The sequence below is a fragment of the Camelus dromedarius genome, chromosome 2 (genome assembly GCF_036321535.1).
Source record: "Camelus dromedarius isolate mCamDro1 chromosome 2, mCamDro1.pat, whole genome shotgun sequence".
NCBI classification, from domain to species: Eukaryota; Metazoa; Chordata; class Mammalia; order Artiodactyla; family Camelidae; genus Camelus; species Camelus dromedarius.
The window spans coordinates 14,702,293-14,728,456 of NC_087437.1; the positions used below are offsets into that span (position 1 = coordinate 14,702,293).

At 46.2% G+C, this 26,164-nt stretch overlaps 1 protein-coding gene and 1 non-coding gene across 2 annotated transcripts in view; one reads left to right on the forward strand and one right to left on the reverse strand.

Annotated features, from left to right (window-relative positions):
- Positions 1 to 23,135, forward strand: part of BFSP2 (beaded filament structural protein 2) — a 61,134-nt gene extending 37,999 nt beyond the window's left edge. The window contains exons 3-7 of the mRNA XM_064491256.1: positions 697 to 853; positions 1,886 to 2,047; positions 15,185 to 15,316; positions 20,689 to 20,909; positions 22,853 to 23,135. Coding sequence (XP_064347326.1) covers positions 697 to 853; positions 1,886 to 2,047; positions 15,185 to 15,316; positions 20,689 to 20,909; positions 22,853 to 22,856 — 676 coding nt within the window. The 3' untranslated portion in view covers positions 22,857 to 23,135. The remainder of the gene's footprint in view (positions 1 to 696; positions 854 to 1,885; positions 2,048 to 15,184; positions 15,317 to 20,688; positions 20,910 to 22,852) is intronic.
- TRNAT-UGU (transfer RNA threonine (anticodon UGU)) lies at positions 12,731 to 12,803 on the reverse strand. Its single transcript has one exon. It is a non-coding gene; the product is annotated as a tRNA-Thr (tRNA).
- Positions 23,136 to 26,164: the final 3,029 nt, after the last annotated feature.

Below are 26,164 nucleotides of genomic sequence, written 5' to 3' on the forward strand. Positions count from 1 at the left end.
CATCTGCGTGTGAACATGTGCCTGTGTTAGCGCATATTTCACACTCGAATCCAGGTTTCCGGTTTCCCTTGAAGAGATGCTCACAGCCCTTCCCACACAGCGGTGGAGGAGGTGGGGTGCTGGGCAGCAGCGTCCCTTTCGGTGAAGCACGCACTGTCCTTCGCACATCCCCACCTCTCCCTGTTGCCTGGACTTCGTCCCTCCTCTGCATTCCCCACACGGTCCCTGAAGGCATTTGGGTTTGCAGCTTGGGTCCTGAAATTTTACGCGGGCTCTTTGGAGATAAGAATCACGTTCTTCATTTGGGGATCACCAGCACGGAGCCTTGGACTCGGCAGATTCTCAGTAATGTTCGTCAAACGATTCTCAGGTGAAAAGGATGGCAAATCAGAATAATGATGACAGTGCCAGTCCCCTTGCCTGGATCAGAACTCTTGGAGATGCTTTCTCTAGAGCTTCCCACTAGGGGGAACGAGGCTGGCACCCTGTTAAGCCAGGTTATCAGAAGCTGGCTGCAATCACTTTCATTTTAATAAATCAACATGTAACAATTGTATGAACAGCACCCTCTTGGAACAGGGACTTTTAGCTTTCATTGCCTAACTATCCCCAAATTGGCCTGTTGGTCACATTTAAAATCTGATTATCTTTCTCTGAGGTTGCCCCGCTTTGCTGATTGACTTCCCTTACCTGCAGGTATGAGAATGAGCAGCCGTTCCGGAAGGCAGCGGAAGAGGAAATTAACTCTCTCTATAAAGTCATCGATGAAGCCAGTTCGACCAAAATGGATCTGGAGAGTCAGATAGAAAGCCTGAAAGAAGAACTTTGCTTTCTGTCAAGGAGCTATGAAGAGGTAGGTGGGGGCTGGTGGCCACGAGACGGGAGGTGCTCACCTTTCTGGCTGAGCTTCACTGCACAGGCCACGACATCCTCCCTGCGTCTCTTGCCCAGAGCTGCAGGCAACACGCCAGTAAAATCCTTCCAAATCCTTGTAGTGGGTGAGGGTACCCTGAGTCTCAAACTCAGACAGCTTCAGGGGCCAGGCTGGTACCTAAATGGGTTCTTTGGAGATAAGAAGGTAACTGGTCCAAGCAGTAGTGAGTGATGGAACCAGTATTGAATCGGTGGGAGCTTCCCCTAGACTTTCTATTTCAGACTTTTTTTTTCCCAGACTTTTTTTTTTTAAACACTCTATAGGACAAACAAAATAACTCTGAAAGTAGATCTAGACTTTGGTGTGTACACACTTGTCAGTGAAATTAGGTCGGATCCCTGAGTGACAGGACTGAAGGGGACCTCCAGGGGTGATGTGGTCCAGCATCCCACAGAACTGCACTGGGCCTAAACCACCTCACACCCGTCACTGATCCACCATCTAAAGTGCTTGCAGCTGAAAAAGTCAAAACTCACTTCACCCTGTTCACATGGGGAAGTTCCTCTTTTTGTCTAACCTTAAGCTAAGCAGGAACCAATAAGCCCACTTCCTCCCATTCTTAGCTCCATGGTTTGTTACCACTCTCTGACAGTAACCTTTTAAAAACCCCACTGTTATCTTTAAATCTCTTTCCACCTACTCTGACTTGATGACATTCACACAGTTCATCCTGCTGCTGTTGCTCACTCAGTGTTGTTATTTTGTTATTTATTTCTTTTTATTTTTACTTTGGGTGGGCCTGGGCTTGTGAAGACCAGCCTAGGAAATGCATCCTGGGAAAAGAATATGGCGCCCGCGCTGGGAAGAGCACCTGGGCGTTTGCGTGTCTCTGTGAAGCCCTATGTTTGGCAGCAGCAGAACAAGAAGCAAAGTATTGCCCACAGAGCTGGGCTTCGGCTGGCTAGAATTTCTCCTCTGGAACTCACTTGAGGTTTATGTTGTCATTTTCAGGATGTGAAAATGCTGTACAAACAGCTGGCAGGATCTGAGCTGGAACAAATGAATGTTCCCATTGGCACTGGGCTGGATGACATCCTTGAGACGATCAGAATTCACTGGGAGAGAGATGTCGAAAAGAACAGAGTGGAGGCGGGAGCCTTGCTCCAAGCCAAGGTGAGAGGCAGGACCGGCATCCTCACTCTGCCCTGTGCAGGAGGAAGCCAAGCAAAGGTGAATAGCAGCCAAACTGCAAAAGAAGGAATGCAACCGTTTCAGCCTCATCAGACAGAAAAGAAACGTGATTTAAAACAATAGCTTTTTATCTGTCTCAAATCAGAAAATGTTTAAAATGGTAATAATGTTGGCAAGTATGTGGAGAAGTGGGTGCTCTGCTGTGTTATGGGGGAGCACAAAGTAGTGTGACATCTTTGAGGAAGGGATTTGATCAAGTGTATCAAGAGTCTTAAAATGTTCCTACTTACCAGTTGAATGATCTGGACCCCATCCTAAAGATATAATTGAAAATACAGGTAAAGTATACATCCAAATATACTCGATGAAGCATTTATTATTAGAAGAGTGAAAAAATTGGGAGGAAAAACAGATAAATGTCTTTTTTTTTAATTGAAGTATAGTCAATTATAATGTATCAGTTTCTGGTGTACAGCACAATGTCCCAGTCATGCATAGACATACATATATTTGTTTTTATATTCTTTTTCATTAAAGGTTATTATAAAATATTGAATATAGTTCCCTGTGCTATACAGAAGAAACTTGTTTTTTTAATCTATTTTTATATATAGTGGCTAACATTTGCAAATCTTAAACTCTCAAATTTATCCCTTTACACTCCCTTTCCCCCAGTAACCATTAGATTGTTTACTATGTCTGCAAGTCTGTTTCTGTTTTGTAGATGAGTTCATTAGTGTCCTCTTTTTTCTTTTTTTAGATTCCACATATGAATGATATGGTATTTTTCTTTCTCTCTCTGGTTTACTTCACTTAACAATGACAATCTCTAGGTCTATCCATGTTGCTGCAAATGGCATTATTTTATCCTTTTTTATGGCTGGATAGTATTCCATTGTATAAATATACCACAACTTCTTTATCTAGTCATCTGTTGATGGACATTTAGGTTGCTTCCTTGTCTTAGCTTTTGTAAATAGTACTGCTATGAACATTGGGGTGCATGTATCTTTTCGAATTAGAGTTCCCTCTGGATACGTGCCCAGGGGTGGGATTGCAGGATCATATGGTAAGAATGTTTTCAGTTTTTTGAGGAAAAATGTTTAGTAATAGGAGAAAGATTAAACAACACCTAACCATGCAATGAAATATCAGGCAGTTATTAGAAATGATATTTATGAAGCATTTACAGCAATATGGGAAATGCTCTTGCAATAAAGTGAAATGGGGAGGGGGGAGAGTGCAGGTTGGCATGTGGCAGAGGCCAGCAAACTTGTTCCGTAAAGGACAAGATAGTAAATAGTGAGGTTTCCTGGGTCAGATGCCTCTGCTGCAGTACTCAGCTCTGCCACTGTGGTGTGAGAGCTGCCATGGACAGAAGGTAACCAGTGAGCGCGGCTATGTTCCAATAAACTTTATTTACAGAAACGGGAGGTGAGCTGGCTTTGGCTCTCGGGCTGCAGTTGCCAATCCTTGCTATAAACATTAGGTAAAGCATTCAAGCAAAAAAAGTAGGCATCAAGAAAAGATCAGAAAGCAGTTTATTGTACTTCAGTTATACCTCAATAAAGCTGAAAACAAAAGTTCTCTCTAAAAAATTTTTTTAAATTTAAAAATCAGAAAGAAAACACTAAAATGTAAAGGTGTTACATGAGCAGTGGTTGTCTGTAAATGAGGAACCCATTCCACGTGGAGATGTTTTCTCTTGCTTGCTTTTGAGTATTTCTCCAGTTTTTCTTAAGTAGCCTGAATTTCTTAAGTAGTCAGGGAGAGAAAGCACCTTTTATCAAACCTCATAAGTAAGAAAGGAATTAATCAGAAGACCGAATGCACGGGTCTGTTCTTCCCTGTCCGCCTCCCACCCATTTGTGACTTTGGCATTCTGAGGCAGTGGAAGAAATGAACAGACAAGGCAGGAAGGTGTGAAGAAAGTGGGAAAAATTAGGTAGCATTTGAAAGAAGGCAAGACAGCTGATCCTGAGCTCTGGGTGACCCGAGTGCATCTCAATCCTGGCTGCACAGCAAAATTATTTCAGAACACTTTCAAAAACACTCAGGCCCAAGACCAATTCAATCAGAAGGAGGAAAGGTTTTTAAGCTCTCTGATGAGTCTAACACACAGCCAAGGATGGGAACATGCGAGTTGAGAAAACTCAACCTTTTCTAGAAAGGGGAACCTTTTCTATTCTTTCTGTTCCCAGACCCCCTTAACCTCTTCCCCTCAAGGATCAACAGGAAATTTCCCCACCGGTCTTTACAAGTCTGGATCCCCCAGTGTTCTCCAGCCCAGAAAACGTATTCCACTCTCCAATTCTCCATCTCCTACCCCTTTCCAACAGTTTTTCTGTCTAATCTTCAGTTCCTTGGGCCAGGTCACAATTTCCATGGCAAACTAGAAACTCCACGAAATGCAGCCACCACAACCAGTGAGAGGTGGAACAACACAGAGAGAAAGTGAAACCAACCAGAGATTTGATTTGGGCTGATTGCTTCTCAAGGGATCACAAATATTTATAATTAATGACCCTAGGGACCATCAACCCATTCTCTGATTTTAGAAGTGAGCAAACTGAGTCCCAGAGGGGGCAATTGATGTCCTGAGGTCACACAGCTTGTTGTGGCAGCACCGTTCAGCTATGCTGGCTCTCAGTCCAGGGACATTTTCTCTGCATTGGGCTGTCACTTCTCCTTGGCTCTGTTCCCAAAGCTAAATCACAGTGGCCCAGCCATTTGCAAAGTTTCTTCTGTCCCAACACTCCTGGGGGTCTATACTGCACCATAGTTATTATCTCTTTGGGAAATCGGGGAGGGGCATTGTAATCAACAGCAATGAATCCTGCATAGCGTGCAAAAGAAAAAAAAAAACTGGTCATTATTGTTCACCCCTCACCCTCCCGAGAATCATCACCGGCCCAACAGTCACTCAAACATTAATTCTGAACAGATTCATTGGTGTTTCATTAATAGAGTAATCTGAAAGCTGCATCTCAGAGAAAACAGACAGTACTTGTTTCATTTTGGCTGATGCTGCCCAGACCTCTTGCAGAGAGGCAGAGCTGAGAAAATATTTGCAGAATGAGTGAATTCCTCTGATCATCAGCAGAGATCAGAACTGACAGCCAGAAATCCTCCAATAAATAGTTTTGTCAGCTGCCATCATGCCCTGGGGGCTGACTCCTGCCCAGCCCAGCCCCAGCATCCCTTGTCGGTTTCTTGGCGGCCAAGCATAAATGCGAAACGGCTCAGCACACGCTGCTTTCGAAACCTTTTACAGAGAGAATATAAACATGTAGTTAATTAGCTCTTAGCCCGCAGAGACTGAACATTAATTGACGTGACTAATTTATATCTTCATTTAGATTCCCCCAGAAACTGATCCTGAGACAAATATTGAAGTGTAGGTGGTTTGTTTGGAAGTTGGGGGAAGTGGAAATGTGAACCAACAAAGAACTCGTTATCCAACCACTCTGTCTGTAGGAGCCTGGAGCACCCCCGGGGGCGTCTGGGGAACAGCACAGAATAATGGGAGAGGGGAGAGGCGAGGGAGCTGGGGTAATAATACCATCTCCCCTCAGTCATCTGCTATCTGCTAGCAGAGTGACCTTTCAAGGACTTACTTCTGAGAGAGCCCACAGGCAGAGGTGTGGAATCTGGCCATGGGAAGGAAGCCGGGGAGAACTAACACATTAAGGCCCCAGGGGATGAGGGTGGATGCCATCAGCCTCTGCTCCCATTTGTCTGCCAACTTTTCTTGTTTCTTAATGAGCAAAAGCCTGTAAAGAGGCTCCGCTAGGTTCTCTCCAGCCAGGATGTTATAGATGTCGGGGACCTCAGTGGTCTGGTTTTTGGAGAATCTCAAGTTGCAGGATTCAGTGGTTAAGGGATCATGTGGGTCTGGAGAATTTCCAGAGGTCTTAAAGTCTAGTCCTTCCTTTCCTGTTTTTTGTGATTACCTGACTCAGGGTATTTAGGGATGCTTCAGGAACCTCTGACGGCATGCCACACCACGCTCCGGACCTCCTGGTGAACCATGGAACACACTCCCCAGTCTCAACTAATAGACCTTAAAAAGGCCACCTTGGGGAATACTGAAGGGCCACTGTTACTCACCTGTTTCCTAGATTCATACACTGAGATATTTCCATTCTGGGGAGCCACAAACAAAAAAAAAGTCCTAGGTGCAAGTATGCTCCACCCTGACCTTGGTCGGATTAAGATCTCTCAGTGCCCTTCTTCCTTAAAACTTTGGTGGAACTTATGGGTGCGTTGAAGTCATCCGTCAGTCATTGATAGAAGTCCCAGAATTCAAAAATAAAACAGCTATCCATTTGTGCCGGCTAGACCTTTGGCATCCTGTCTGCTCATTCAATTTTCATAACAGCCTCAAAAGCACTAACTATTGTTAGTCCCATTTTACAGATGTGTTTCCTGCTACAGGAAGGAAGGAAGAAAGGAAGAGAGGAAAGGGGGGAAAGAGGCGAGAGCTTCTAGTTTCTCTGTGGCCAGGCTATTTCCACTAAGTTCTTTCACAGATGCAACCGTTTCAAAGGTCCTTTATCATCAACAGGAAAATGATGTTCTGGGTAGCCAAAAAGACACTTTCAAGAATATTACATAGTAGGGGGAGGGTATAGCTGAGTGGTAGAGTGCAGGCTTGGCGTGCATGAGGTCCTGAGTTCAATCCCCAGTACCTCTGTTAACATAAATAAATAAACCTAATTGCTTCCCCATCCAAAAAACAAACAAAACAGTAAAAAAAAAAATTTTAAGAATATTATAGAATTATAGTTTTTTATGATCTTTTCCTTACAATATACGACCCTCCTGGAAACAGAGCCAGGCTGCAGGCTAAGGGCTCCCAAAGTTTCTGAATCAAGCTGCTTAGGGTTCAAAAGGTAGACCTTCCCCATGTCAGTTGCCCATTGATGGGATTGGAGGCTCTCCCCACAAATCCCAGAAGCCGCATCTCTGTCCCCTGTTGACTGCAGCTGGGTGATGTGTAGGATAACCAAAGGCTTATTCAATTACCAGCATGAGCTGGTGTCGGGGATGGGAGGCGCCGGTGAGTCCCTCAGGGCCAGTAACTCCACAGCAAATAGATTGCTTCCTGACTACCTGCCCTGCTCCGACAGTAGGTCTGCACTTGCCTCAGATCAGTTTAAGGCATTTGTGGTCAGAAACTTGAACTGAGCCGTAACCATCATGCCTCAGATGGTCAGGATGACAGACTGTGGAGACGGCTAAGAGTGAAGAGAGGTGAACAGATAGAGATGAATTGTGAGGTTTCTGGTTATTGATAATCTTAGGGCTGGAAGAGACATCAGAGACTGAATTTCATCAAAGGCAGTGCCTTCTTATAGAAACTTCTGCAGTGGTGGAACGTTCTATAATCTGGGCAGCAGTCCAGTGTGCTAGCTTGGCTGCATGTGGTTATTGAGTGTCTGAAATGTGCCTAATACTACTGAGAAACTGAACTTCCAATTTAACTTAATTTAATTTAATTTTGTTTAAATAGCAACACGTGGCTAGTGGGCAGCATAGGTCTAGATCTACCCATGAAGAGGCTAGAGACCTTGGATAGCATGTCACCCTGTCATTCATATTTGCAAACAATAACTTGTCCTGTTGGGGCAAATGCAGGCTGCTGTGTCTATGCCTTTTCTTTGCTTGCTTTTACCAAAAAAAGTCTGTTTTCTAGGAGATGTAGAAATTGTATTAAATGGATTTCTGCCACTCTGAGGTGACTGGCTCTAGGCTGCAAGATGGCCTGATGTGGTAGTACCATGACGGCCACCCAGGAGAGCTCCTTTCAAGGAGACGGAAACCATGTGGTCTTCTAATCCTAAAATATTTACTGTCTGGCCCTTTCTAGAAAAAGATGCCAACCCTTGTTCCAGCTAATGGGTATGCCATGCCCCCCCGATGAATATTTAGGTGGCTTCCAATGTTTTGCTATTATAGATAAGACTAGTCACTAGCTTTGTATGTCCCTCATTTCCCAAAAGAGAAATGGATCTGTTGGATAAATGTATAGATACGGAATTGCTAGGACAAAAATTATGTGCACAGGCAATATTGATACATATTGCCAAATTTCCCTCTGTAAAGGTTACAGCAATTTACATTCTCATCAGAAATGTTTGCGGGCACCCATTCCCCACACCCTCACCTGTGCTGTGAATTCTAACCCTTTGTGATCACTTGGTGAGCTTTGCCGACATTAGACGTAAAAAATGGGTTTTCAGTGTCCTTTTATTTGCACTTCTCATGTTATAAGGAAGGTGGAACGTCTTTTTGCTGGATTTCATCCATATGTGTTTCCTCACGTACTATCACATCGTATCTGTTGCCCATTTGTATTTGGTCTCGGACTCCTTATTACTGGCTTGTAGTGGCTCTTTGTACATTAGAGAAATTAGTCCTCTCTCTCTGATGTAAGTTGCAAATATACCCCCCAGCTTGTCATTTGTCTTTTTGCTTAATTTATGACGGTTCTGGCTAGCTTTCCAAAAGATGTTGTTAGGCAGGAAGGAAGGGTTATTACAGGAGCCAGGAGGCCAGGATTTGATTCCTGTCTCTGTGTGGTGCAGCCCAGCTGGTGCTGTTGGGGGAAGGGGGTGGGGAATCAGAGTAGGGAAAATAAAGAGACTGTCTCACTGAGGGAGGCCTGTCCTTTGCCTGTTCTGACCCCACCACCCGGCTCAGCCACATGCATCGTAGAAGGACTCCCAGGTCCTCATCTTCTGTAGTGTGTTTTCAGCCCCACGACTGGTCAACAACCAGTTATCTATCAATGCCAGGGGCCACCCACCACTGCAGCCTTGTCCTCACACCTTCTGCCGGGGACTCTTGACTCACTGCCTCATTCAGACTCCACTTGCCAAGCACAGACCAGGCTCCTGGCCCTGCGCTTGGCGCTGTGGACATGAAGCCCACCTGATTCTGCTGATCTCAAAGCTGTCTTAGATATTTCTTAACAGGAGCTCTTTTCCATGAAAGGCATAGGGCCCTTACTTCTAAACTGAGAGATCTTCAAAGACAAAACAACCCAAACCCCTGAGAAATTCAGGTAGGGTGGCTTGTATTCAACAGAGCAGCCTCCTGGCAGGGATGAAGCAGAGGCGTCCCTTCTCAGGAACGGGATAGTCTCCACGAACCAGAACGAAACTGCTGTCAAGTAGACTCTGATAATTATTTTCAGAAGCAAATGTGCCTTTCCCCTCAGAATAACCCCCACTGCAGAGCCTCCCCCGCCCCTTTCATCGGCAGGGCAAGCTTGCTCATGACCAAGAGGGCAGCCAGTCCACCAAGCCACGTGCTCCTCTGTTTCTTTTGGCAGCTTCGACCGAGGCTGGGAATTGGTCCTGCACCCTAAAGAGAGCAGCTTCAGCAGCCAAGCAGTTCTCATGTAAATTCAAGGAGAGACTTGGCTCAGCCTCCCCTGGCCAGCTCTTCTGTCAGTGTTGATGTTTCACTGAGACATCTGCTTCTTTTTTAATTCCCTGTAAGGAGATCTTAGGTCTCTGGTGAAGACGGGATGGCATCCAGCCTTCTCCCCCATAAATCCTCCATCCGGCTGGGGTCGTTCAGGTGTGTGTGCCGCCTGTCAAAAGCCATCCTCAGCTAAACAACACCAGGTGACTGTCAAGTACCTTATAATCGTTAGAATAATGACAGCCAATCCACCTAAACATTAGATTTGATTTAATTCCATTGCTGGTAGCCCTTTCTCCTCCGTGGTCACTGGCATGTGCCCGGGACACATTGTAGACCCTCAATAAACGATGCTGGGCATGTTCTAGGTGTGAAAACCATGTCGGGTCCCCAAAAGGGGTGAGTATAAAGTTGTTCCTGCCCACCAGGTACTACAGTCTCGTGTGAGGGTGGCTGGGGGGCAGGCGCAAGGCAATGGACAGAGAGACCACTGCTCCACAAGGACAAGCGGGACCAGCAGAGCATTTCTAAGTGTTTACAACGTGCCAGACAGTGTCCTGAGCTCTTGACAGGTCTGTTCTCATTTCATCTTCCCAATATGAGCTAGGAATTGCGACTTTATCCACTTTACAGAGGAGGAAACTGAGGCTCGGTGAGGTTGGCTATGTTACCCACGATCACACAGGTAGAAAGTGGCAGAGCTGGGATTCAAACAACACGTTCTGACTATAGAATCAACACTCGTACCTGCAGGGCTGACCTGGAAAATCACATGAAGTGAAGGGAGCCTTGATTCATCCTCTTTTCTAAGGATGAGCCAAGGACATCTTGTGTGAGGTTGGGAGGGCTGCGCCCTGAGGGGCCAAAAGGTTATGCCAGACTCCCGTCAGGATCTCTCCAGACCACAAATCTGTGCCTTCTGTGTGGATAAGAGCAGGGACCCCTGTGTCCCCTCAGGGCCCACTGCTTTCCCTTTCTCCGTGACAGTGACCATAATGAGGTCAGTGTGATCCTGTGGGGTCTGAGAAACTTAAGAGCAAGGCAGTTAGCTGTACTCTGCATTGGAGCAAGGCTCTTATAAAGCTGTTCACCAGCTGCAAAACCAGTGAGCCTGTGACTTCATGTGCACCAACACACCCATTTGTACATTTTAACTTGAAAATTTTTACCGTATTTCAAAATGTCAGCATGCTCCCCTGCCCAAGAAACATAGATGGAGTGCAAACCTGGGCAGTCTAGCTCCTGCACAGTGGAGCCAAGATTTTGAGCTGGTTTGAAAGTCTGGGGACTAACGTATCCATATGTCACCACACATCCTAGCAACTGCCCTGAGAACAGTACACAGCCTTACCTTCCCTGCTCGGGGGCTAGAACCACACACCTACTATTTGGTGTGTGAGGGGACACCTGAAGGCATTGCGTTGAAATGGAAACAAAGGTAGAGTTATTATAAAAACGAGGAAACATAAATCTGAAAAGCCATTGGGGAAGAATACGTAATACTTTCAGGTGAGTTAAAGCAATGAACTGTCCCCAGATGAAAGGCAAATGTCACTTGTGGCAAGCTGATCTGAGGTTTGGGACATGCTCTAAAACAGCACTGACACTCATAGTGATCAAATTCATTTCTTCTTCTCTTTCAAGCTGAATTAAACAGTATAAGAAAGTTTCCATTTGGTGCTGGGAGGTTATTAACCCTTCTCTTATACTCATTAATCTCACCTTTCAGCAAAGAGAAAGCCAGCTTTGAGACTCAGCAGCTTGGCAGGCAACATTCGTCATCAAATAATACAGTGTTTTGTTTTCATTTTATTAATTTTTCAGTTATCTTCTATCTATGGCAAGTGATACAGTTTTATCAGTTTATGCAGCAATCCAGAACTTGGCTTTCAAAGACCAGTCATCACGTGGAAGTTTTAAATGAAGATCCTTGGGCCCCACTCAGGATCCCCTGAATCAGAACCTGCATTTTCATAAGATGCCCCAAATGATGCTGACGCATATTTAAATTTGAGAACTTACCTACAGTTTCTGTTACAAACAAACAAAAAAAAGTGAACTGGTTTAAATAAAAATAGTTTGAATTTGTATTCAGATATGTGACAGACCATGCTGGGTGTCCCAGAATGTTTGGGAAGCACTTGGGTACGGCGTCTTGCTAATGGAATTAAGACATGGGGATTCATCCCTCCAGAGACTAGTACACACCACTGAGCCGCGGTGCACAAGACAATGTCTGGGTGAGAGGAGGGGCAGAGCATACTGGGCTGGGGCTGGGGCTATGGCCTTGGCCAGCAGCTTCACCCCAGACCTGTCCACCAAGGCTTTGAAACGTGCTTGCACGGGACCGACTCCCCTTCATGCCCAGTTGTACCTATGCTGTGCTGGTGACGTTTCACAGCTGCTCTCTGCCGGAAATGTAAGCATACGTATTTATGTGCCAGTCAAATTCACGATGCTACCTAAAGGCAACATAAAAGTTTCTGTTGACATTTTCTTTATACAATTTTAGAAATAGCAAATTTTAAAATAAAAATACCTTGTTTTTCCACTTGCACCTATAACTTCAGTGTGACTTGCTGTTTCTTTGGAAATCCACCAACCATTTTTACAATCCTGTCATCAACAGTAATGTCACAAGATCAGACTACAGAAAAATGCTCGATTATTAATGTCTGACTAAGCAAAAAGTCACTCACATCACTGATGAATGAGGAAAGCTCTGCTGTGAATTTTCGCTGACCTTAATGTGTTCACTCATCAGTGATGTGAGTGACTGCTTTGTGAATCAGATAATAATTTTAAAATACTGGAAGAACATTCCCTAATTTTGGTGCGATCCACAATGCAATAGCCACAGAAATCACCCACTTTTAAGTTCTATCTGCATTATTAACATTTTCTGCATCCCTTTCTTAAGTCTAGACAATCAACAAAATAGTCATTCAATCCCTGATTTGTAGTGTTTGCCTATTTCAATGGTGTAAATTTTGGCTGATTTCAAACTACTAACTTCATGTAAATGAGCAGAATGGAGAAGAAATGTGCAGGGCACAGCATAATGTGTTATTTCCACCACACGGGTACCATGGATGTAAAAAACCTCAACAGCATAGGTAAGGATAAAATGGAAAATAATTAGCCAGTGATATGTTTATTTATTACCATTTTAATTTAAAAATTTTTTATTTTTGTGGGGAAAGGGTAATAGATTTTTTTTTTTTTTTTTAGTGGAGGCACTGGGGACTGAACCCAGGACCTCGTGCATACAAAACAAGCACTCTACCACTGAGCTATATCCTCCCCCCATTAATTACCATTTTTAATATAACTTATTTGATTGTAAGTTGATATAATTCAATTTTGAATGATGGCCGTGTAACAACCAGGGCGCAAAATTTCTGAGAACGCAGCACTCGGCTCTTGTGAGTGTTAGGAGCCAGCTCTAGCTCATGGCTCCCCCTGGCCACTCTGACTCCATCCGTCTGCCAGGATACCCACCGCGCTTGCCTCCCAGCACCCGCACAACCCATCCGGCCAGGCCCCAACCCCAGAGAGAGGGAGAAGAACAAGGCTACTGATCACAGGACTTGACCAAAAATGGGGGTATTAGCGTGATCCAGCTTCACGTCGGGGGAGACAGCTCTAATGTGGGGAGTCTGAAGTCGACGCATAGGTGGGAGTGGCAGCCTTAAGTGCTGGTTAATGCCGAGCTCTGGGGTCTGCTGCTGGCCTTGAGTCCCAGCTCTGCCCCTTGTAGGCCATACGATCTTGAGTAAATAGCTCCATCTCTCTGTGCCTCAGTTTCCTCAAGTCAAATGGAATTAACAATGACACCTGAGATTTACAAATGCTAGCCACTATATATAAAAATACAATTTTTTAAAAAGTTTCTTTCGTACAGCACAGGAAACTATGTTCAGTATCTTGTAATAAACTTTAATGGAAAAAAGATGAAAACGAATATATGCATGCATATGCGTGACTGGGACATTGTGCTGTACACCAGAGACTGACACATTGTAATTGACTGTACTTCAATCAAAATAAATAAATAAAAAATAAATAAATGGCTTTATTTTCCCAAAAGGGGAAAAAAAAACAGTGACACTTGCTTCACGGGGTTGTAAAGGCTAAATGACATGTGGACTTAAAGCAGTTAACAGAGTGCTTGGCACAAAGTAAGTGCTTAACACATACTAGTTATGGTTGTAGTGTTCAGCTCCTGGTGGCTTTTGCAAACTCATTTGTTGGCTGCTATTCCTTGCTACACACAGAAAATATAGACAGCCAGTATTTGCCTGCTTTTGAGGTTCTAAAGTTTCCACATGAATGACCTGATATGGAAGCCTCGTAGTGACCCCCAGAGGCAGTTTCAAATGATTATCACTTCCCGCTCGCTGTCATCTGTGGGCAAGGACAGGGACTCAGGGAGGCTGAGCGCTGGCCCAGAGACACACAGCCACGGGCCAACCAGTCAGAGCGCAGCCCGCGGCGTCTGTTCTCCTTCAGCTGCTCCCAGGCCTTTAAGGGACATTTGTGTTGAGTCTTTACAGCCTTCAAACAGCAAGAACTGGCAGAACTGCTCCTGCGATGTGAGCCTTTTGACTCGGGGTGTCTCAGCCAGTCAATTAGGTTGGACTTTTTTGCATAAGTCTGTAAATAAGTATTCCTAGGTGGTAAAAATACCAAATCCAGCAAGCCAGTGACGTAGGAGAGAAAGCAATTTATTTTCTCCTACATCAGTGGCTTGGAGACACTTATTTCCCCAGACTGGGCTGCAGATAAATGAGGGCGATCCCTTGCGCTTCCCCTTCTCCCCAGCAAAGAGGAGCAGCAGTGACCTGCTGCCCTGAGTGTGTGCGGAGGAGTCAGATTATGTCCAGCTTGCCCTGGGGAGAAGGTCCAAACCACAGACCTTCCGTTGTGCTCACAACTGTGGCCAGACAGGTTTTTACAGAGAGTCAGGGACTGTCGGATCAAGTTGGTTCACTCCTTGTTTGAGGAAGGTTATTACTAGTGCTGGAGCGGGTTACAAATCCTTTGGAGGGCAATTTAGAAACGTTCATCACAATTACAAATGCCTACATTTTTCAGCAGTTCCATACAGGAATCTACCCCTCAGAGATGGTCCCTTGTATGGAAGATGAGGGATTGCGCCGTTGTTCGTAACAGGCCAAGACTGGAAACAATCTAAGTGTCCGTCACTGGGGAACTTCCAAATAATTACGTCCAAACAGGGCAATACTGCGCAGCCTTTGAAAAGAATGTAATCGGTCTGTATATACTGTTATAGAATAATGTCTAAGCTATATTAAGTACCAAAGCAAGGGGACATGATCATACGTATTTATTTACAAATATACGAAATGCTTCTGGAAGGAGATACAACACTGGAAAGAGGAGAGCTGAGTGATTAGGGCACGGGAAGATTTATACTGTATATCCTTTAGAAGATGTTTTGAATTGTATTCTATTTGCATGCATTATATGTTCAAACTAGATAAACGTTAGCATGCAAGTTGGTGTGGGCACCTCTAAAAAAAAAAAAAGAGCGATTTTTAAATCAAACAGCTGTTTCCTCTGAGATAGAGGCAATGAAGTGGTGATTGGGGAGGGTGAGAGGGAAGGGAAGGGAAGTTCCTGGACTCAGCCCTGCTCACCCCGAATCCTGATTGTCCACAGCAACAGGCGGAGGTGGCCCGCATGGCCCAGACCCAGGAGGAGAAGATGGCTGCTGCCCTCAGGGTGGAGCTGCACAACACTTCGTGCCAAGTCCAGAGCCTGCAGGCCGAGACGGAATCCTTAAGGGCCCTGGTGAGTGGGCTGGAAGGAGCCCTGGACTCTCCTGGGTCAAGTTTAACTCTCCACTGTCGAATTGTAGTCATACCGGTTTCCCATCTCACAGCATGTGAGTTTTGATCCGATACCAAATCACAAGTGTCATGGGCATGGTTAGTGCCCCATTGAAATACCCTTCCGCAGGCTGCTGCCCACAGATGCCCTAAGAACTGCCCTCAGCCAGAGGACACCTGGCCTAGGACAGTAGGCCCACCCCCAGCCCTCAGCCCTCAGCCAATGCCTGACCGACAGGGGGATTTAAAAGCCCAGCCCACTTGCTTCAGAGTGGACCCCAGTCTATGGTTGAATCCACACTCCCCAGCTCAGGCTGTAGCCAGACTCCAGCTGAGACCACCTTCTGGCTTAACATTTTCCTCTGCCCTGTCCTGCTTTCCTTGCTCCCCCTTTTCCTGAAAGGAATCCCCTAATTATTGACATGTGCTAGGATCCCTGTGTCAAGCTCTGTTTCTGGGGATTACAAGCAAAACTAGTAAGCTAGTTAGCTTTTCAGGCTCACTGTGGTTTGTGGACAGATCTCTTGCATTATTAATTATTGTTATTAGTTAAAATAATTATTAATAATACAGCAATTGGCCCTCTGATCTCTGGGATGGACTGAAGCTCTATTAGCGTGCTGAGCACAGCCCCTCCTGAATGCCCCTCCAGGGGGCCATGTATACTGGTTCAAACCACAAGTGTGTAGGACACACCCAAGTGCATGAAGGGGTTGGTTCCCGTAATCCTTGTGCAGCTGAGGCCCAAGAAGCCTCTCCCTCCCATCAGCCTCAAGTCCTGGGCTGTTCAGATCCCCTTTCTTCCACCAGCCCCCATGCACCCTTATCTAGGTACTGCCACCCACTGATGTGCTCCATTACCAAACCAGCAGCCCCACCTCCCACTGGAGCCACATCCTGCCACGAAGTTAGCTCAAGTATTCGTTCTAGTTGGTTCCCCTCAGAAGCAGCTTCTCCTCTGCCTGCTGCCAAGATCATCTCATCACCCCCAGCTTCCTTCCTTCAAGAGTCTTCAGTTCACTTGGTCCATTGTCCTCGGCCAGTGAGGTCACACAACACGCAGCCAGCTCAGGGAAGATGCTCAGTCTTGCCACAACACGGCACACACCTTGTTGTTCCACTTCCCTCTGAGTCACCCTCTGATGGGCTCTGGGTTGGTGCAGGGGGTGTGAGGAAAGGGTCTGAGGTGAGAAAAATCAGGAAAAATCAGCCTAAAGCAATGCTGCTTTGACTACAAAACTGTCTGGAAGAGATTGCATTATTCAGAGTTAAGTGACTGTTGTGCTAGTCGGTTTTATTCACCTGCCATAACCCTTGATAAACATCCCAATGTTAGGAGGGCTGCCTTCTGCCCCAGTTGCTTTAGGCACAGTTAAGAGGCTGCCATTTCTTCCCCAGATGTGCTTATGGCTGCCAAAATTGCCACTCTCCTGGTAATAGAAAGTTCTAGGCAAAAGGTTAGAGATGTATCCTCAAGCCAAGCCACATCATCAAAAAAAACAGCCTGGAGAAATCACAGCCTAGGTGTCAGGTGACCCATAGCTCAGTACCTGAGCCCTCCCTGAGACTCGGGAGAGGCAATCATGAATTGCATATTTCCTGTCGTCTAAACGCTCATAACTGCATTGGCAAAAGAAAACCTGTGCACCAATGACAGAACAAAGCAGGGGTTCTGTGTTCCCCAGAATGGCTGCTCCCAGCAGTCTCCATCCTCAGCAAGCCCTCTGCAGACAAGATGGATGTCCCCCAACCTGAGGTCTCTGGCTTCCATTTCCCACTTCAAAATATCTCTGAAGCTTTATCCACTCTCTCCTCCCTTCAGCAGACTCCACCTGTCCCCTGTTGTACCATCTGGGACATTCCTCTATCTACTGTCCCTCTCCTCTGCATTTTCAGTGTCCCTTTACCGTAGGATTGCCTGGGGGTAAAACAGAAAGTCTCCCTTTGCCAGACCTTCCATCACCACCCAACTCCAGCTTCATTTTAATGCCCAGAACTCATCCTTTGCTTTCCTACACTTGAGCCCTTGGGTGTGTTCTCCTAATGGCTGGAAGGAGACCTTCCCCTGCCCCCCTCTCCTGCTCCTGTCGGCCACACCCCGGGCACAGGTGAGGTGGACCCCACTGAAGTGCCACCCCCACCGCAAAGCCTAGACCCTGGCTCCACAGCTGGGGTGACCCCCCTCCCACCAGCCACCCACTCACATTCAGAGCCCAGTGGTTCGTGTGGTTATATCCGCCCATCCGCTGAAGTCATGTGAACTCCTTCAGGACAGGGACCATGTCTAATCAGCTTCATGTCTCCAAAGCACTTGGTACAGTGCTCACAACACAATTTCTTCAAAGTGCTACTAATAGTGACAAGAGCACGCTCACCTACACTCTCATCAGAGCCTCATAGAAACACTGAGAAGCGGGGTGGACTGTGACTGTGTCCCATTTTGCAGGAGAGAAAACTGTGGTTCAGGGAATGGCCCATCGGCACAAGTACTAAGTAGAGGACCGCGTGCTCCAGCTCTGTGACGCCTCTAGACCGCGGCCGTCCCATGGAACTGCGGATGGATCCTGAGACCCTGGAATCTTGAATCTGGGCTCCTCTACTCACTCACTGTGTGAACTCTCTAAGATTCCATTTTCTCACTTATACAGTGAGGATCTATTTTGATAATCACATCTATCTGCTGTGTTAATGGCTTAAGATAATCATACATGGTTTGTTCATTCATTCAGCAATTTACAGAGTGCTCAGCAGAGACAGCCCTTCTTTGGTCCATGTGGCATCTGCTGGGGCTGGAACATCCAAGAATGGCTTCAGCTCATGTGTCCGCTGCCTCCGCTGTGCTTCTCTCTCTCTCCATGTGGCCCCTGCATGTAGCTGGCTGTGACAGCCTCATATCACGGCAGTCTTACATAGTTGGACTTCTGACATGGCATCTGGCTTCCCTCAGAGGGTGAACGCAGAAGCTACCAGGCCTCAACACTTCGGTGTGAAAGTCCCTGAACGTCACTTAGACAGCACTCTGCTGGCCAGAGCGGTCGCAGACCAGCCCAGTTTGCGCAAGAAGGGAAATAGATTCCACCTCTTGATGGGGCAGTGGCAAGGTCACAGAGAAAAAGAGCACGTGGCATGGAGATCATTGTCCCAGCTGCCTTTGGAAATGTGATCTACTACTGAACCAGAATGGAATTTTCCTCATTAAGTCACTGGGATGATTAATTAGATAAGGCAGGTCAAGCCCTTAGCACAGGACTTGGCACAGAGTGAGCAGTCGATAAATGGTATCTGTTATTAATTATCATTATGCAATTATTATTAAAACCACCAGTATAGTAACCCCAACACTTAAAACCCATGGTCCTCACTATTAGAACAAATGGGACAAGAAATCATACCCCAACGGGAAGACAGGAGCAGTGGCAGGCTGGCTGGGCTCAGGGCTCAGGGCTCAGGACTCAGGACCGGCTGCCTCTGACCCCAGCTGGCTCTAGGAGACCAGAGGTCTGGTCTCCGGGCCTTGCAGCCCAGGTAAGGAGCACAGATGAGCCAAGACGGGCAGCACACCCGCCTACAGCTTTCAAACACAGCAGAGTTCCTCCAGCCATCCTCTCACCCTCTGCACCCCAACAGCTGTGTAAGCCGCAGACAGCCGAGCTGGGATGCTTTCAGCCCCTCTGCCAACAAGTCACCGTTTATAGTGGCAGCCAGGCACCAGTAATGGTGCTTGAGGCCCCCTGAGCTCTGTGTTCAGTCAACTCAGATCAGGAATGGAACTCAAGGCCAGGAACCACAGGAGGTCACTATTTTACTTTCTGGAGGGCTTAGCAATTCAAGGAAGTCCTTTCCAAGAATAAGTGTGCTTCTGTGATCTCGGTTTGCTTGTGGTGCTGTGTCGCTCAGTGGGCCAGGGCAGGAGACCAACAGCAGTGGACAATCATAGTCACCCGGGTACAAGCATCTCTGGGAGAACCAGGCCAGGATGTCAGGAGCATAGGTGGGGAAGCTGGACTTGGACTCTGAAGGTGGAATGGAAGAGGCATGGTACTTCTGCTAGGGGTTCCCATGAACCCACCGTGGGCCATGGGTCCTAAGTCTTCAGAGAAAAATCCTAGACCTCATGGAGACGTCACCCATGAACATGGAGCAAAAACTCTAGACAGATGGTCCAAACATGATTCCATGAAAGGTTTTTCCAAATCACAGGTGTTACAGGTCTGACATCAACAACCACCACTCACAAATCAAGCAATGTCCTAATAAAGGACAGAAAGGGAGAAAACCCAGAGAGTTTGGAACAAATGATCCTCAGAGTCCAGGTGGCCATTTCCGCATCCCCCCTGCCATGGAGGGGTTTTCAGATCTCCCCAGCAAGATAATAACCCTAGACCAGAGACTGGTCTACATTTATTGTCTACTGATCACATTTTGCCTCCTGTACCTGTACCGAGGAAGAGAACCTGACTCAACATCCTCATATCCTATGGAATGAGGAAGATTTAAACAAGCTAATGTGGTGGGCCCTGATTAACAGCAGCCAGGATTCAGGATGACATCATGAGCAAGAATCTTCATCTCAGCCTCAGCGCTCAAAAGCGGGGGAAATATGTCCTCCCGGAGGGGGCAGGGTACAGAAACGTGTTTCATCGAGATTTGACTCAGTCCAGTTTAGAAAGATATTTGTTTGTTTCTTATGTGTTATATAAAAAGCCAGATGCTAAATTATAGGTGCATCATAATTAGAACTACTGAAAAACGTTAAAGAGAGAGGCACACAGTTTTTTAAAGGTATTTCATTTTTAGCATTTCAGCTGGACAGGGGGTGAGGGTCCACAGTGGGGGGAAAGGGCCCCCGGAAGGTGAGAAATGGAGAGTTAAAAGACCCAGAGGCAGATCAGGGAGCAAGATTTCTTTGAAGAAACACCTACAAACTGCCTCTCGTGTGTGTGTGTGTGTGTGTGTGTGTGTGTGTGTGTGTACCTGCACGCATGAATGTGTGAATTTCTGTTGCGCTCATTTTCCCTCTCTCATTCTCTCTCTCACTCATCTCTTTCTCATTCTCTCTCATCATTCTGTCTCCTCTCTCTCTCCCTGTTCCTGTCCCTCCCCCACCCCCACCCCCACCCCCACCATCAGAAGGATCGGGGAATTAGAATAAACAAGACCCTGGCCTTCTCAGAAGGATTCGTGATTTCCCCACTGAGCCACGTCAGCCCGTCAAGGTCATGGTGCTTGGAGAAATGGACAGACCAGGCCGATGCCAGCCCCTCCCGCTGCTCTGCCCACCTCCCTCTTCTCCACCCGTGGCCAGGGGTCCGGACCATGTTCTCTCTTTTGCAGAAACGAGGCCTGGAGAACACCTTGCATGACGCCAGGCACTGGCATGACATCGAGCTGCAGAACCTGGGCGCCGTGGTCAACAGGCTGGAGGCGGAGCTCCGGGAGATGCGCGCGGAGGCAGAGCAGCAGCTGCAGACCCGCGAGCACCTGCTGGCGCACAAGTGCCAGCTGCAGCGGGACGTGGCGTCCTACCACGCCCTGCTGGACCGGGAGGAGAGCGGGTGCGTCTCTTCTCACCTTCTGTTAGTTACTTACTCACGGGTTTAAAAACAAACATTTTTTCCAACGCTATAGAAGTAATTAAGGTAAAAACTTAAGGCCAAAACTCCCTAACAACCCCCACCATTCCCACATTCTAGCTGAGTACTTCCAGGATTTTTCTAGTCCTATATACATATATACACAAATACAGAGACTATAGACACATATATAGTATATATGTATATATGCATCCATATGTGTGTGGATGTGTGTACATTCACATATACAGACATACAGACACACACACAGACATACCTGTACCGGTTCACATGTGCCTGGTACATACGTGGTATCTATTAGGAATGCTTTCAGCTGCACGTAACAGACCCGAATTAATGGAGCCAGAAACCAACTTTCCTGAAATTTTCATGTGCACCCAAAACACCCCAAACCTGGGCATCTTTTTAAAATGCAGATTCTGCTTCAGTAGGTCTGGGGTGGGGCAGGCCTGAGACTCTGCATTTCTGATCAGACTCTCAGGTGATGCCTAATTTGCTGGTCCACAGGCCACACTCTGAGCAGCAAGGGCATAAACCATGTGTACCTGAGTTCCAGAAATGAGGCAGGCTAGGTGCTCAGTGATGTCATTCAGGTCCCAAGCTCTTTTGCTCTCTCAGAGATATCTCCCCTGTCTTCATCTGTGTCACCCACGACTGCCATGTCCTCATGCACGGCATGAAGAAGGGGAGGGAAGAGGGGGCAGTAGAGAGCCTTTTCCCTGCATGGCTCACTCCTTTTTTCAATGAAGGAAACATGTTTTGGGAAGGCCTCCAATGGGCTTGCCTTTCTATCTCTTTAACCAAAATCTGCTCACATGACCAGATTTACCTGCAAGGGATGCTGGGTAAACAACTATTTAGCTTGTCCAGCCTCCATTCTGGAGAGATGCAAGGGGTTGGGAATGGCAAACTTCAGTCTATATATGTTTATGTGAGTATGTGGGTGTATATACATGTATGTATATACATGCACATCTATATGCATATATGCAGTCTTTTTAATGGATAGGCATTCCAGGAAGGTATGCATGAGCCTTGGGGCTTAGCTTCCTTGGCCAGCTCTTTAAGGAAATCCGAGCCTTTATTTTATCACAAACAAGTCTGTATCTTTGTATTTCCCTCCAAGTTCCCTTCTATGGCATACATTGAATAAGGAATAGAATAGCAGCTCTAAGAGACAGCGTACCAATTATGCAGTACAACCTCCTATGATTCCGGAGAGAATAAGAAGGCCAGAGCAGAAAAGGACTTGCCCGTGATCATGGGGGAGGTGGAGATCGTGCCGGACCAGAGCCCAGGTCTCCTGGCTCTGCGATGTGCTCTGGTCATCCCTTCCTCAGAAGGCAGGAGGGCCACATGGAAGCAACCTAACTTTCGCTCCTTCCGAATGAAAAACACGTCATCCAGCTCCTTTCCAGTTGTCTTTTTACTGGATTGATTTCTGATGATTATAAAAGCTAGATGTGTGTAACAAAGCTAATTTTTTCAGATGCCTATGAATATCTGAATATACAAAGTCATATTAAACAGATACAAAAGTAACAAGATAGGCTGAATTTACTTCAAAAATATAAGAACTCCATTTAGAGAGTGCCTGCTCTGCGCCAGCGCAGTCATAAGCTCTTTGTGACCTTTGTTTCTCCTCAAAACCCCGCCAGAACTACATCGTTACCCCCATTTTACAGACAGGAAAGAACTCTCAGAGAGCTGAAGTCATTTGCCCAAGGTCACAGAGCTAATAACCACAGAGCAGGCATTTGAAACCCAAACTGTCTTGTTCCAAAGGCCAAATTCTTTCCATGAGACACCCGCCTTTCCTATAATCCTACTGTGATGTCTTTACTAATTTTCATCATCCATGGTTCTCTCATTCAAATGTCTTTTTTGGATTTTGTTTGTTTCAGCTAATGGAGAAACATCCTCTTTTCATGAAGAAAATGCTGCCTTCTGCACCACACGACCAATGAAGTTCCTTGAGGAGTCCCCACCCTGACACCCTACCCCCATCTCCCCTCACCCTCCCCACCCCCACCCTGAGCTAGATTCCCTGCTGGATTTCCCGGTTGATTCACTTTGAGCTGAAGAGCTTCCTGGAAATGGAGAGGGTCCTGCTGCCTTAACTCGAAGTCTATAGCTTGAGCAACCTCCCTCGTGCCTCTCCAAATAAACGCTTGTGTGCAACTTCCAGCCTGCCCACCTCGTTCAACTTGCTATCAGGTGGAAATGGGTATCACTTTGCCCGCCTGGCCTTTCCTCATGGGGCCATTCTTAAAGGCGTCTGGAAGGGTCCTTGAGCATGACGCCATCTGCCTCGTCACCCAAGGGTCAGCTGCTCTTGGGGAAGAGTGGTGCTCGTGGCAAGCAAGTTTGCCACTATGGGGGCAAAGACAATGATCTTGCTGAAAAGGGGGTTGGCACTGGTGCTTTATCACCTGTACCGCAATCTCAGGCATCACAGGGCATTGAGACATCGTTAACACGCTCTGCGGGGTAATTACGTGCAGACACGCACGTCTAGCTGTCGGCACAGCACCTCTCAATCTGTTTAAAGGGAACTTCAGTTGAAATCTGTTGGGAGTGAATTAGATTGTGGTTGCCTACACTTGCAGACTCAGAATTTTCTTCCACGGTCCTTCCCCAGCCCTCTCAGGGCCCTGGCCAGCCAAATATAGTTCATGAATCTGCCACCTACTCAGGCAAGACCTCCCTGCCTTCTGATTCAAACTGAAACCACCACCTGTGTCCTAGCACAGGCTCTCAGTGCCTCCAAAGCCACACGCACACACAGCCCAGACTTCATTTTTTAATTCTTCCCTGGAGCTTCTGTCAGTCCACCTGTCACGCAGAATTATGGACCAAAATAGCCAAGCTGAGTCTTTGTCCTCACATAAGCTGCAAATGCAGACAGGATGCTGTGTCCAATATGGGCAAATTCAAAGATACCCTCTTCCCAATACCAGGGCTTCCAGATAGCTAAGGCTGATACAAACAAAAGAAATCTTATTTACCCTTAAGAAAGCTGGAAAGAGAAGCTAAGTCAAGATATGAGGTCTCCTGGTTGAAGCTGCTCCAACTGATTTTCCTATTTGGCTTCCAGGTTCAAAGGAATTGTATCAGTAAGCCTCATGGGCAGGACAGCTATTTGCAGTTTGCACGGCACCTTTACATCATTCCACTTGGTGTTTGTTTGAGGCACAGAAATAGTCAAGACACCACCTAATGCTACTTTTCAGCAAAGCACCAATCCCCTCCATAGCTGCACACCCCAGGGGTGCCCAGGGTTGAATCACTGGGGACCAGGGCCTCCCCAGAAGAGGCAGTGTGGGCTGGCCCAGCTATATTGAATGTCCTGTTCACCGAGGTCTGTTTCTTTTTTCTTACTTGTTACAATGAATTTTTTACCCCCCAGCCAAGACCTAAATCCCTAACCTAAACACAGCTGGAGGGCCCCCCAAAGGTCAGCCTTCAGGAGGAGGTACTTCTGTGCGTGAATGGCTGTGCATTTTCCAGAATCTGGAAGCTGTCTAAGCCATCAGAGGAAGGGAAGAATGGATTTGTACTCCCTCCTGAGTTTCCACCAGCCAGCACGCTGTGCTGGGCTGCACACACACAGTCTCCTCCACTCCCTAACCTCAAAGAGCAGCTGCCGTAAATCATTAAAGTTAATCATCCTTTGGCAGGGAGAGCGAAGGCAGACTGGGGGCTTCCAGGTCTCAGCATGGTTTCTTGCTGTTCCTAATGAGGCTCCATTAACAGGTAAGAAAAGCCACTGTTGGCCCCTCTGACTCTGCCAGGGCCTCATTTAACTCAGGCTTCCTCTCACAACATCCGGTACAATTACACCCTGGCAGTGGTTCACTGACAGGTGGCGGAGAGGCTGCTGCTTGTGTTGGTCTCAAGGACGGAGCAGATGGGAGAAGGGCTTCCGATGGACTCCTCTGAAAGCACAGGCGGGCTCTATTTCCAGGTCACACTCCGCTGGCCTCTGCCCTGGCTCCTGGGGCACAGTGTCAACTCCCATGGGATTTCAGACCACAGTCCTTAAGCCTCACCCTCATGATCATCTATAACATTTCCAAGCACCTGCTAGTACCCAGACGTTTTGTTGGACTTTGGGGATACCAGTAAAATGAAGACACAGTTTCTACCCTGGTGAGTTTACAATCTCGTTAGGGAGTCAGGTGTGCACATAAAAGGAGAAACCAAGCAAAGCAGACAGAGCAGCATATCACAGTTTGCACGGGCCTTCGTATAATTCAGTTTATCATAGAAAACATGAAAACAGACATTCAGAGCTGATCTCTGTTGGTTTCTGGTAAGATGATTCAGCAGGAACCATCAAGCACCATCTGGTCTCTGATTATCTCCAAATACCCCACAGATATTTTATTTTTCCAGATTTATTTAGACATACAGCGCTGTAGAAAGTTTAAGTGTGCAAAATAATGAGTTGACATCAATTGTGAAATGATTATCACAGTAAGTTAACATCCATCAACTCATGTAGATAGAAAAAAAATGTTTTTTCCATGTGGTGAGAACTCTTAGGTTTCACTCTCTCAACAACTTTCATATGTGATATAGAGCAGCGTTAATTACATGAATCATGTGGTACATTATATCCCTAGTACTTATTTATTGTATAACTGAAAGTTTGCACCTTTTGACCACCTTCATCCAATTTCCCCTCCCCCACTCCCCCGCCTACTGTAACCGCAAATCTGATCTCTTTATCTATGAGTTTTTTAATTAATTTATTTATTTTTATTGAAGTATAGTTGATTTACAATGTTATGTTAGTTTCAAGTGTACAGCAAAGTGATTCAGTTACTATGTATATATTCTTTTCCAGATTCTTTCCCATTACAGGTTATTACAAGATATTGAATATAGTTACCTATTCTATATAATAGGTCCTTGTTGTTTATCTATCTGTTTTAGATATAGTAGCGTGTATACGTTAATCCCAAAATCCTAATTTATCCCTCCTTTCCACCCCTTTCCCCTTCGGTAACTATAGTTTGTTTTCTATGTCTGTGAATCTATTTTTGGTTTATAAATAAGTTCATTTGTGTCTTTTTTTTTTTAAGATTCCACATATAAGTGGTCATTTGATACTTGTTTTTCTCTGACTTACTTCAATTAATATGATAATCTCTAGGTTCATCCATATTGCTATAAATGGCATTGTTTCTTTCTTTTTATGGCTGAGTAAT